Source organism: Halichoerus grypus, chromosome 8 (genome assembly GCF_964656455.1).
Source record: "Halichoerus grypus chromosome 8, mHalGry1.hap1.1, whole genome shotgun sequence".
Taxonomy (NCBI): domain Eukaryota; kingdom Metazoa; phylum Chordata; class Mammalia; order Carnivora; family Phocidae; genus Halichoerus; species Halichoerus grypus.
Genome location: NC_135719.1, coordinates 41,335,172 through 41,348,152, shown reverse-complemented (window position 1 = coordinate 41,348,152; position 12,981 = coordinate 41,335,172). Strand labels below are relative to the sequence as shown.

The 12,981-nt window shown below is 59.4% G+C and overlaps 1 protein-coding gene across 6 annotated transcripts; it reads left to right on the top strand.

The window, feature by feature from the left end:
* Nucleotides 1–4,518: 4,518 nt before the first annotated feature.
* Nucleotides 4,519–12,768, top strand: ISLR2 (immunoglobulin superfamily containing leucine rich repeat 2). Of its 6 annotated transcripts, none has more exons than XM_036080438.2 (4): nt 4,520–4,912; nt 5,244–5,325; nt 7,832–7,942; nt 9,334–12,768. In XM_036080438.2, the coding sequence occupies exon 4, from the start codon at nt 9,342–9,344 to the stop codon at nt 11,580–11,582; it is 2,241 nt and encodes a 746-aa protein (XP_035936331.2). In that variant the 5' UTR covers nt 4,520–4,912; nt 5,244–5,325; nt 7,832–7,942; nt 9,334–9,341; the 3' UTR covers nt 11,583–12,768. The 6 variants fall into 6 exon arrangements, with proteins under 6 accessions (XP_035936334.2, XP_035936331.2, XP_035936333.2 ...); XM_036080440.2 differs by having other exon boundaries at nt 5,230–5,325; XM_036080441.2 differs by lacking the exon at nt 5,244–5,325 and having other exon boundaries at nt 4,519–4,912.
* Nucleotides 12,769–12,981: the final 213 nt, after the last annotated feature.

The window sequence follows — 12,981 nt, the reverse complement described above, 5'->3', positions numbered from 1 at the left end:
AGGACATAGCAGACCCATTTCTGCATGCCCATCCCTTGGCTTCTGTGGGCTTGGTTTCTGACAGCTCACATCTGTGGCTTTCTTCCTAGGCCTGCCCTTCGGCTGCTGGAGCTGACTGCCCACAGGCACAGAGAGGGGGAAGTGCCTGGCATTTCCAACCCTGGGGGCAGCCCCTAGCCAATGTCTGACTGCTGTGCATCTCTGGAGGCCGAACTTTCCTGCCTAAATCAGTACAAACTCTGAGGTGTGATTTATGCCTAGAACTCCCCGGGATCAGGCCTAGGCTGAGACTTCCTGAAATCACACGCTGCCTTGGCTTCTTCCTCTTCTTCTCCTACTTCCCTTCTCGAACCCTGCCGGTTTCTGCTAAGAAATTTCCTCAATCACGGCTTGTGCATGAATCCTTGTCACAGCTCTGCTTCTAGGAAACCTTTTCCAAAAACAAAGGAAGAGCCTGTTGACAGTGAGAGACTAGATACCCCGGAGGAAATTTAGTTTATGCTGTGCTGCCAAGTGCCCCATCCTGCGCTGTTCTGGCTTTGATGGGGACAGTGGATGAGAAGGCTCCGGGTGACCCTCTAGGAGCTTTCAGCCTGGAGCATGAAGGAGGAGGAGCCCCCCCACGCCCCTGAGCCCTGCCCTTGTGGTCTCTGACAGGGGCCACATGGGGAGCTCAGGAGGGTCTCAGAATACGTGTTTACTGTGACCTCTCTCCCCTGACGGCACCAGGCGATGGAGAATGGAGGGTCACAGAGCAGAGAGGAGTGGCCAGAACTGAAGAAGAGTCGTGTCTTGCTTCTGCATGCCCCCACCGGTCAGGGAGCCCCTGGCAGCCTTGGCATTTCTTCCTGGGCCTACACACCAGGCTCCGGAAATATGCAGTGATCAGATTTAATTTCTAATGATGTCTCTCACACACACACACATACACACACACACCCTGAATCCTACTATGTGAAGGGCCTTCAAGATGTGTTTTGTAGCCAGAGGACTCCCCCTGCCCTCAGAGCAATGCAGAGCAGTTTTGGGGGGCAGGGGGCGGTTAGCTCCTGGCTCAGGTGCGCTGATGATCTTGAAAGATGAGGCAGGTGCAGTGCAGTGGGAGGGAAAACAAAGAAACTGTCCAGGGACATGAGGAAGAAGGCAAGCAATGGTTCCCAGACTTTCCAAAGACTTCCTCCTGCAAGAAGCCTGGGCACAGGCCCCCTAGATGCTCCAACTCAACCTGCAAACTGGCTCCTTCTAAATCCACAGCACCCCAGAGCCAGGGTCTCAGAGATCAGCAGCACTGGAAGGGCCTCCGAGCTCACCCAGCCCACCCTCCTACCTTCGCAAGCATGGAGACCTAGAAGGAGAGAGGACAGGAGTCGCTTAAGGTCACACAAGGAGTTCTTGAACCTGGCAGCTTTGCGCTCCTCCACATTCTCCAGAAGATCTGGGGACGATTCTTCCTCCTGTCTTCCACCTCGACAGCAAAGTGCCTCTCTTCCCTGCCATGGGACCCGGCGACGTGCTCAGGATTGGAAGTCATGTAGGAACATCTTTGAGTTCATAAACATCTCCTGTTCATAAATATCCAACTGAAGACTCAAGCTTCCTCGGCTCCCAAAATAGCTTTGGATCCCAGCACAGGCATTTCCAAGAACAAATTTTTATCATTTCAAGAATTCTGTGAAAGCAGAGAATTCTCTAGCTTGTATGGATACCTACCCCAGAGAGCTCCCTAATCCTGGCCACACACTGCGCCCGGATCCTAGTCACAGATGGTGGACATAGACTGGTCTAATCTCCAGATAAAGCGTCTCATGTGGTTTACTGTCTAATATGGTGTCTAGTATGGTTGATTATAATTATGGTCAGTTTCATTTCAGTTCATTTTGACACAATAGTAGATTACTCTGATCATACCACCACTTTTCTTTAAAGGGGATTTCTTGCCTGTCGATAATCTTGGGATCAACTCTTCAACATCCACTTCAGGGCTAGATGATTACTCTCAGCCAACCAATTCAATCCCCTTTACCACTGATTGGCTCAGAGATGAGAAGTCCTAAGCCAATAGGTGCCGATAAGACCCAAGGAGAGGCTGTGGTTTCTAGAAAGAGAATCCAAGTCTCTCTGTTCCACTACGAGTCCGTCACCTCAGCTGCTGCTGAAGCCCTCCAGTGACATCAAGGGACACGAGTCTCAGGCAGAAGCTCCGTTAAGGGTGGTAGAGGAGAGAGACAGAATCTAAGCCTGCTGATATCACTGGGCCACTGAAGCAACCAGCCCTGAAGCCAGCCCTGTTTCCTTTCCTCCCTGCGAGGAAACACGTCAAGATGGGAATTTTGTTGTCTGTGGAAGGAAAGCCTCCTTTACCCTGCTTCACCCTACTGTGCAGGCAGCCCGACGCCCCCCTCTGGAGATCCAGTCTTGCCTGGGCCGAGTAGAACAGCTAAGTATGTTGCCCCTCCCAGGCAGGAGTGTTGCCTGTTCCAGGCAGGAGTTCCCCAGCTTCAGCGAGACAAGCACAGACCCAGATAATTACATGAGATGCCACTGGAAGAGCTGTCGTTAATTTTGATGGCAATAAAGGGCCTTGCCAGCACGTTAAGCTAATTTCATGAAAGCACTAGGAGGAAGGTTGTGGACTGGATCCCAGATTATTAATAATGTCGAGCTTCATTTGAACCACTCAGGAAATTCCTCCCGTTGCCTCCAGCAAACTGCCACAGGTTGCTACTTTCCTCTGAAATCAACAGTCTTCCCATATGCAAATGTGGATTTTTTGTTGTTGCTGTTTTTCCCTGGAAAATAATTAAAGTCACAGAGCCCAATAAATACTTAAACAGATTGTGGTTTTAATTAAAAACCTTCCACCAGGGCTGCAGCTGCAGGTCTCTCTTTCCAAACAGGCACACTGATGACAGCTACAAGCATGAGAATTTGAGCTTCAGTATCTGCGACTAGAGATCTTTACCAGTCGTAATAGTAATTCTGATTGCTGCCTACGCCATAAGGAGTGAGGTGGGGAGGGAGTAAGGAGAGACATATTGGGGCAGGGCCAAGGTCCTTCTCCCTGGGGGGGAGGCAGGACACAACCATGTGGGCCTTGTAGCGGAACAGCTCATCATACCTGTACCCAACTCTGGAAGGCAGTAATAATGGCTAATACTGGCTACTGTTGAAAAAAAAAATAACTAATTTCTGAGCACTAAGTGCTAGTACCTAGGTGCTTTGCATGCATTGACTCATTTAATCCTCACAGCAACCTAATAAAATAGATATTCTGTTTATGTCCTTTTTCCCCCTGAGGCACAGAGACGTTAAGTAACTTGGTCAAGGTCACACAGCTAGTACCTGGCAGAGGCTGATGATAAAACCTTTCCTCCTAACCACTCCATTGAGTGTGTATGAGGGGGAAGGAGAGATGGAAGGTGGGAGGGGTTATCACAAACAGGGACTGGTTTCCCAGAAGGGTGAGCTTTCTGCTGGAAATTGGAAAAAGAAAGCAGCTTCTTGGGGAGAGAGGTAGGAACACAGTGTGAAGGTGTGTCGGGAGGCAGGCGGACAGACTGCAGAGCTTCAAGGTGGGAGCGGGGAGTGTTTTGGAGATCCTGCTGGAGTGCAGCTGCGGGAATTATCTCCCGAGCCGGCTGCGATGCAGCGAGTATTTGATGCCCATCTGGGCCCTGGCTTTCTGACTTTCCGAAGCCTTCCCCCATCCCTTAAGTCACCCGCGTGCCAGTTGCAACTGAATCGTTCGCACAAAGTTACGTGTCCTAAACTTTTCATTAAACATTACTTCCGATCTCGCAGGGTTTTTTTGTTGTTGTTGTTGTTGTTTGCCCCTCTTAGAGCCAACAGATTTTCTTTTTCAGATCTCGGACATTTTAGGTCCCTGACAAAGTCATAAGACTTAAAGGACTGTGTTCTAGAACCCTCCTAGAGGACTCAAAAGAGAGTGGTGGGTGCGGGGTGTTGGTAAGGAAGGCATACAGGAAGGTTTCCTCCCTGGAGAACTAAGCCCATTGGATCGCGCCAGGGACTATTCGTTCAACGGGGATTCAGAGGGTGCCTATTGTGCCCTGGGTGCAGGGAGCACAATGGGGTGCGAAGCGGGGGCTGTGCCTGTGTTGGGCAGGGGAGAGGAGGTTGCACATTCGGGGTACGGAGACTGGGTGGGCATGAGAAGGAAAGCTTCGGTACCTGGGTAAGCGTCCCCTTCTCGGGAACATTGCGCCGCTGGACCGCAGAGCCGCGGAGAGCGCACGGCTTGGTGCGGGGCTCCAGCCTCCCGCAGCCATTGCCCCAGCCTCTGCGTCCGGCAAGCGGTGTCCAGCAGGGGGCGCTCACGAACCAGGCCTGGGACCGAGACCTTGCGTCCTCACAGCCGCGGAAACGACTGCGGGGGGGTCCACTGGGTTTCAACCCGCCCCACCTTCCGGACCGTCGGGGTCCGAGAAGTCGAAGTTAGAAGTCAATCAGCAATAATCTGCCCGGAGCCACAGCCCTCGGCTCCTGCGTCTGTCTAGGGTCTGGACGCCAGCTTGGTCAAAAACCTGAGCCCGGATTCTACAGATTCCGATTCTGGGACCCCCCCACTCTGGCGGCTTAGAACCTTGAATCCCTTTTCTCCCCTCACCTACTTCCACGCACCTGATTAGATGCCTGTTTCTTTAACGATCAAAGACGTGGGCGGCGGCGGGGGTGGTGTGTTCGCTCTCGGTTCCCCAGCCCCTCAGTAACTGTACCATTATTAACATTATAGACATCAGACCTGCTCCTGCGCGCCCTGGCGGCGCCGGGCGAAACGTGCTGTGCTCTCCTAGCTGAGCCCGGAAGCTGATCCCGGAGTCGTGGCTCCCACCCCAGGCCTCGGCGGACTCTGCCAGGGCAGGCACCGGGCGCTCCGGGGTCGAAGGCGGGGGTAAGGGCTGTCTTTCCCCCGGGGCAGGCTCGGGGAACAAAAGCGCTTGCTGGAGAGTGGGCGGGAGTCGCAGGGGCCCCCGGGAGTCCGAGCCCTCGCCTGGGTAGCCAACCACATCCTTAGCCGCCCTCCTGGCCCCCGGAGCCCTGTCTCCCTGCCGAATTCCCCTGGCTTCTGCATCCTTGACAAAGTGAGCCAAGGAAAAGGGGTCTTACTTGGCCCCAGAGGTTCCCGGGACGCTGGCGGGGCGGGTCCCTGCGGGCCTGGGAAGATCTCCGCGGAGAATGAGCGAGCCCATTCTCCCTTCTAATCCCCAGCCTCTGTCTTCTAGTCCATCAACGCTTCCAAGTTGTCCCTCGCCCGCTTGTCTACCTGTCCGCCTCCACGACGAAGGCAAAAGAACCAGAAAAAAGGTGAAAACTGGGTGGAGGGTCCACAAGCTGTGCGCCTCCCCGGCCGAGCTTCGGTCCCCGCCTCTATGGCCGGCGCCCCTCCCCCGCGCCCAGGGAAGTCTCCGGGACCTGACTGTCCATTCTTGCTATTGGGCCCTCTCCTCCCGGACCCCTCTTCCAGGACCGAGGCTCGCGGAACCGCCCCCCTCGGCGTTCCCAATACGCCCCCCCTTGCTTCACGGACAAAGCAGACCGGGCGGCGGCGCCACTCCCTGGCCCAGCCGCAGGGACTCGTTCCCAGAGCTAGGGGGCCGCTCGCGCTGTCCCACTGCATAGTCAAGGCACTCTCACCCTTCCACCCTCCTTGAAGACACCATCCCTCTCAGGGCACCCCTGTGCCCTCCCCCTACGTCGTCTGGGGGGACCACAGGCCCAGGCAGGTGGAGTGAAGTTCTGGTCCGAACGAGAGGTGCTGGTCTCAGCGCGCTGGGCCACCTGCAGCGACCGCAGGAGTAGGACAGAGGGAAGGATGCGGAGTGTGCGTGCGCGGGTGGGTTCATATTTAATTTACAAGGGATCCTCGGAACGCCTGGTCGTAGTCTAGCTGCCGCGCTCCGCGCCCGTCTCTCTTCCCCACCTCCCCAGCTCATTAAAATGCTCAACACTCAAATCGGGAGATTGATCTCCTCTGAGTTCCCAAACCCGGGCCATCGACCCACCGCCAGAGAATCCCCCGGCCCGGGGTGAGGGCTTGGGGGCCGTGCGTGCCCTGAGAGCTCAATGTCTGCGGAAAGGACCGGGGAAGGTGGGGGGATCTCCGGGGCTCTCCCGGAGCCTGTATCCCCTTCCCGATGCTGGCCAGCAACTCTCTCTCCAGGGCTGCAATGGGCAGTGCAGGAGAGTTTTAGCCAAATGCCTCGACATTCCTGCGCCTCCACCTCCTCCTCGCTAAAAGAAATGTCGGGGTTTCGCCAGAGACAGGGAGCGGGAGTCGGGAACAGCGAGTATTCGAATCTGCTGAGGCCGGCTGTTGTGTGAGGGTGTGAGACGCGCTGGCGGTGGCGGGCCGCGGAGGCTTTGGGGGCTAAGTGTGTGGGGTTGACGGTGCGTTTGCTGGGGAGGCTGTGAAGACGTTGGTGAGGGAGGGACAGGGAGAGAGATGCTCGGGCCTTAAGTTCCCAGCCCACACTGCTCTGGAGGAGCAGACGTTTTGTAACCATCCCTTTGGGCGCTGTTGTCTGCCGCAGCCCCCGTGCCCCATTCTCCCGTAGCTGGCAAGACCCGAGGGTGAGGCGGAGGCTGACACTGCGCACGCCCCGCACCCGGCCATGCGCACAGGTCGGCGTGTTGGGCCGTGGGCTTCAAGCGCTGGTTTAGCTACAAAAAAACGAGACTTTAAGAGTAGGGCTTAAGAGGCTGCGCAGGGGCGGCGGCGGGCTGGGGTGCAGACGTCGCTACCCCGAGCGCCCCGCGGGGTCGTGCGCTCTCTTCTTCGGGTTGGACTGGCGGGGCGGCAGGGGAAACCAGGGCTTGCATCTACCCAGATCCAAGCAAAAATAGCGGGGAGGGTGAGGCGCTCTGCTAACACTATCAATTATGCATCGTGTTGAACGTGGCTTCGGGGAGGAGGCTGCTAGTGGGGAGGGGGGTGCGGGAAGGAAGGGTCCGCGCGAGCCCGGCTGCGCGAAGCTCAGCAGGTCCTACTTCAGGTCTGTCTGTGCACAGCCCGCATTTGCAAAAAGAGTTTAAAGGCAAAGACACGCCCCCCCTTCCTTCGTGGGCCTTGCCTTCCCCCAAATTCCTCAAAGATGGTTTGTCTCACGTGTTGCGGGGCGTAAAAGCGGCTTGCATTCAATTAGCAGCGAAGCTCCCCGGCCCTGGCGGGACCCGAGCGTGAGGGTGAGTGAGCGTGAATGTGTGTGCTGCGTGCGGGAGGGAGAGAATGGTGAGTGTCCCGGGTGAAAGGCACCAGTGTGCCTTTGAAAATGTGCGTGAACGTAGGGGGGCCTCAACACATTGACTCGGTTATTATTACATGATGATGGGTAATTCTAACATGTGAAGGTCGACTGTGTGGAGGGTGTGAAGGTCTGTGTGTGTGTGTCTGTACCAATGTGTTTGAACGTGGCAGGCGGGGGGCGGGGGGAGCGGGGGCGGCGGTGTGATTAGGCATAGTGGCAATGTCTTCAGATGTGTAAATGTAGGGGGACGTGGGGTATGGGTGTGCGTTGAGCTAGGAAGAGCCCAGACCGGGGGCGGTGGGTGTGGGGGGCGCCCCTTGAGACCAACGTGTCTCAGCCTCGGGGAGAGCCTCTACGGCTTTAACAAATGTGGATGATGCGGGAGGTGGGAGAGGCTGTGCGCGTCCCTGCCGCGCCGGGAGCGCGCCAGGACTCTCTTCAGTCTGCAGCCAGCCAGACGTGGGGGGAACAGACGCGAAAGGAAAAACTGAAGCGGGACCTCAAGGCCAGGGAGGTCCCCATACTTACCTGTCCCTTTCTCTGCCCCACACCTGCCTTTTCCACAGCCAGCAACAGATGTGGAAAGCGCCCTTGGGCAGTATCCTGGCTCTGAGACCTCAAGTCTGGAGAAGGGGTTGCAGCCCGAGGGCAGTGCGCGGAGAGTCAGCGAGCAGCGGGTAAGCCGCGGGGACCGCCCCACAACCTCGACCCAGGTCCCACATGGGGTACCATAACCCGCTGGTGCTGTCGGGGGGAGACCACAGAGGGGTGGGGAGGGGTGGGGAGGGGTGGGGAGGGGCCCTCCCCGGAAGCAAAGGCAGCGCGGGGAACCCGGGTTCCCAAAGACGGGCGTGTGGGAGGGGCTCTGCCCAACCAGCCAGCCAGGAGCCCTAGGTGGGAGCCGCGAGTCTGCACGTAAGCGCGTTTGTGTGGCTGGGGATAAGGTTTTATTGGGTGGGGGCGGGGGGGGGGGGGGAGGTGTGCTAAGGCATCGTGGAGCTGCCGAAAAGGGGCAGAATCCTGCACCATGACCTGCCGGTTGGGGACCCCTATACCCTCTGGGAGCCTCCTGGGATCTTCGGGGATGGGAGGGGAGATCTTTAGTGACATCCCCCTCGATGCTCCCGGCCCATGCATGGGGGAGGACCTCCTTCCTCAGACGGAAGTTGACACAGCGACCTTGGTTCTCCCTTCGAGGGAGTTGCAGCCCAGGGCAGGCTGCTTCGGGGTCTGAGGGAGGGGGGCCTGCAGTCTACTGCCCCGGGTCCCGCCTCCCGCCGCAAGTTCTCGGCATTGCCGATCCGCCGGGATTTCAGTCTCGGTGGAGGGCTTTTGTGCATGCGCCAGCGCGCGCCTGTGTGCCTGTGTGCGGGTCGGTTCGTGTGAGGACTCGTGTCCTTGTGTCTGTCAGCTCGCACAATGAACAGGAGAGGGAGAACGCTGTACGGATGCTAGGTTCAGCTGGAAGAACAATGAGGTCTCCAGTGTGTCCATGTCTGGGTGTCTTTGTGTTTGTGTGCTAGGAAATGTGCTGTGAACCTCTAAACCCCTGCCGAAGTTGGCAGTTTGATGGCAGCGCCCAGCGTGTGTTTGTATTGTGTGAATGTGGGCGCGTGTGCGAATGCTGTGCGTGGGACAAACAGTTCGAGGAAGGACAACAGGTCACGGACAAAAATACTTTGTCTGTGTATCCTTGTCACGGAGTTAAACGAAGGCTTAGAAACACACCTAGGTGTCAGGGCAGAGCCCAGAGCAGACAGACAGGTGAGCGGCCGAGCCTCTGGAGGGGCCCGTGCCAGATAGAAGGGGTAGGTAGGTGGGGAAAATCGAGGTACAAGTCCGCTAGAAAAGGAAGTCAGGGCCCCGAGAGAGGGCAAGCATTGAATCCTGAGACTTTTTTATTGAGCCCCACTCGTGTCCAAGAGAGACTCCTGGGCACAGAGGAGATGGTTCCTGGGGCCCTAGGGCCTGCCCTAGACGGGTTTGAGGAGGCAGAGCTGAATAGGGGGAGGGAAGCTGGGGCTCATAAGTCACCTTTTCCCCTCTTTCCCCCGGCTTCCATCCGCAGGATCCGCGATGGTGCCCTTGCGGGCTCTGTGGCTGGCCTGGGCTCTGCTAGGAGTGGCGGGAGCGTGCCCAGAGCCGTGCGCCTGCGTGGACAAGTACGCGCACCAGTTCGCCGACTGCGCGTACAAGGAGTTGCGCGAGGTGCCGGAAGGACTGCCGGCCAACGTGACCACGCTTAGTCTGTCGGCCAACAAGATCACCGTGCTGCGGCGTGGGGCCTTCGCCGACGTCACGCAGGTCACGTCGCTGTGGCTGGCGCACAATGAGGTGCGCACCGTGGAGCCGGGCGCCCTAGCGGTGCTGAGCCAGCTCAAGAACCTCGATCTGAGCCACAACCTCATATCCAGCTTTCCGTGGAGCGACCTTCGTAACCTGAGCGCGCTGCAGCTGCTCAAGATGAACCACAATCGTTTGGGCTCGCTGCCCCGGGACGCTCTCGGTGCGCTGCCCGACCTGCGCTCCCTGCGCATCAACAACAACCGCCTGCGCACGCTGGCTCCTGGCACCTTCGACGCGTTAAGCGCGCTGTCACATCTGCAACTCTATCACAACCCCTTCCACTGCGGCTGCAGCCTTGTGTGGCTGCAGGCCTGGGCCGCAAGCACCAGGGTCTCCTTACCGGAGCCCGACTCCATCGCGTGCGCCTCGCCGCCCGCGCTGCAAGGGGTGCCGGTGCACCGCCTGCCCGCCCTGTCCTGTGTACCGCCCAGCGTGCGTCTGAGTGCTGAGCCGCCGCCTGAGGCTCCGGGCAGCCCCTGGCCCGCCGGCCTGGCGCTCAGGCTACACTGCGTCGCCGAAGGACACCCCACACCCCGCCTGCAGTGGCGACTTCAGATCCCGGGCGGCACCATAGTCTTAGAGCCTCCCGTCCTGAGCGGGGAGGACAACGGGGATGGGGCGGAAGACGGGGAGGAGGAAGGAGATGGGGACGGGCCCACGCAGACGGAGGCCCCAACCCCGACTCCAGCACCCGCTTGGCCCGCGCCCCCAGCCAACCCGCGCTTCGTGGCCCTCACAAACGGTTCCCTGTTGGTGCCCCTCCTGAGTGCCAAGGAAGCAGGCGTCTACACCTGCCGTGCCCACAATGAGCTGGGCGCCAACTCCACGTCACTGCGCGTGGCAGTGGCGGCCGCTGGGCCCCCAAAGCACGCTCCTGGCGCTGGCGGAGACTCTGAAGGGCAGGCCCCTACTTCTGAGCGCAAGTCCACAGCCAAAGGCCGGGGCAACAGCGTTCTACCCTCCAAGCCCGAGGGCAAAATCAAAGGCCAAGGCCTGGCCCGGGTGAGCGCCCTCGGGGAGACGGAGGCGGGGCCGGAGGAGGAGGAGGCAGGTGAGGGAGAGGAAGCAGAAGACCAGGTCTCTGCGGATCCGGTGGAGGAGCAACGCTGTGGCCACGGGGACCCCTCGCGGTACGTGTCCAACCACGCCTTCAACCAGAGCGCCGAGCTCAAGCAGCACGTCTTTGAGCTGGGTGTCATCGCGCTGGACGTGGCGGAGCGCGAGGCTCGGGTGCAGCTGACGCCGCTGGCGGCGCGCTGGGGATCCGGGCCCGGCGGGGCGGCGGGGGCCGGGCGGCCCGGGCGGCGGCCGCTGCGCCTGCTCTATCTGTGCCCTGCGGGGGGTGGCGCGGCAGTGCAGTGGTCGCGCGTGGAGGAGGGCGTCAACGCCTATTGGTTCCGCGGCCTGCGGCCCGGCACTAACTACTCAGTGTGTCTGGCGCTGGCCGGCGAGGCCTGCCACGTGCAAGTGGTGTTTGCCACCAAGAAGGAATTGCCCTCGCTGCTGGTTATCGTGGCGGTGAGCGTGTTCCTCCTGGTGCTGGCCACCGTGCCCCTGCTGGGCGCCGCCTGCTGCCATCTTTTGGCCAAACACCCGGGTAAGCCTTATCGTCTTATACTGCGGCCGCAGGCCCCTGACCCCATGGAGAAACGCATCGCCGCCGACTTCGACCCGCGTGCCTCCTACCTCGAGTCCGAGAAAAGCTACCCGGCAGGCGGCGAGGCAGACGTCGTGGAGCCAGAGGAGGCTCCCGGGGAGGGCCTCGACGAAGACGCGGAGCAGGGGGACCCAGGTGGGGACCTGCAGAGGGAGGAGAGTCTGGCGGCCTGCTCGCTGGCGGAGTCCCAGTCCAAGGCCAACCAAGAGGAGTTCGAGGCGGGCTCTGAGTACAGTGATCGGCTGCCCCTGGGCGCCGAGGCGGTCAACATCGCCCAGGAAATTAATGGCAATTACAGGCAGACGGCAGGCTGAACCCCCCGCCCGACTGGCCCGCCCATTCCCATCCCCCACCTTGGGTGCCTGGGAGCAGAAGCCTAGGGCTGGCAGGACATACGCCCACCACCCCACCCGCAACCTTCACTTACTCCGCCCCTTTACCAGCCCCAACCTTCACTACTGGGGACTTCCAGAGGGGAGTGGGACGACTGCACCAGTCCCTGGCCACCCACTGTCGTCATTGTTTTTGTGGGCTCAATTCCCCTCCACGGCAAGCACAGTTACTCGCTCTTCTCTCTCCCTATAATACACCACCCGCTGACCGTGAAGCGAAATCCACGCCTCTCCATTCCCACCGTAATTGTTATCTGCGAAATCTGCTCTGCAACCTGCCCCACCGTGGGCTCTGGAACCAGAGGAAACGGAGAAGACGTTGGAAATATCTGGTGGTAACGCTGTGGCCCGGGGTCAGCCCGGGACCCGCAGCAGCTGTCCCTTGCGTGGAGCGCTGCAGGGTCCCGCCTGGACCCCTACTCCATCCTTTCTGGGGTGCACGTCCCAGAAGCCAGGACTCGGTGGCAACGCCCTAGTTTTAGTTTCAAAGCCCCCTTCCGAGTGGGAAACAAACCCTTCTGCCCCCCCACCCCCAATCCGCTTCTGATCAGGTGGAGCCAAGCCCGGTGCCTGGGGCGCCTTTCAGCTCCGCGCTCCGATTTTCATATTTTCGTGGGGTTTTTTGGCGTTTTTTTGTTTTGTTTTGTTTTTTCTTTTTCAAAGACAGCGACACTCCGAGTCTGGTTCTAACACCTCCTTCCAGGCTCTGGGAAAATTGGATGTGTGTGAGGGGGTGGGGCGGGGAATGCGTTTTCTCTCTCCCTCTCTCCTAACTTAAAGCGCCGCGGAACCGCGCTCCCTTTTAACGCGGAGAGCGTGGCCTTGGTCCTGGGTGAATTTCGCTGTGGGTGACTTGGGGTTTCCGGAGTTCGAAGCACTCCACAGCTCCGCTTCCGCTGCTGCACGTGGCCCAGACCTGAGTTCGAGGTGCGGGGGGGGGCGGGGAGGGCAAAGGAAGCCAACCAGGGTCTCCCCCGGCCGGGTCTCGCGTAAGGGCTTGCGCCCTGGTTCGCACAAAGCCTGCGCGTGCCGGTGCCGCGGGATCCGGATGGAGAAAAGCCCCTCGGTCCTCGCGTCTCCCCGCCCCGCCCCTCCTTCCACGAGAACAGTATTTGCCTGGCGTGTAGTCCTAGACGAGCGTGCTCTGTAGGAGAAGTCTGTGTTCTGTAAAGTGTGACCGTGTTGTGTAGGGGGGGCGGGCGGGCAGGCAGGTGGGCGGGGAGGGAGGGGGCGGGAGGGTGGACGCGGCGCGGCGACTGGGGCGGGGGCTTTTTTTCATTTTTGAAAGTAAACGTCGGGATGGGGTGGGGGGCTTCGGGCG

What these genes read in the sequence shown, in the direction of transcription:
- ISLR2 (XM_036080441.2), top strand. Translation starts at nt 9,342, where the DNA reads ATGGTGCCCTTGCGGGCTCTGTGGCTGGCCTGGGCTCTGCTAGGAGTG.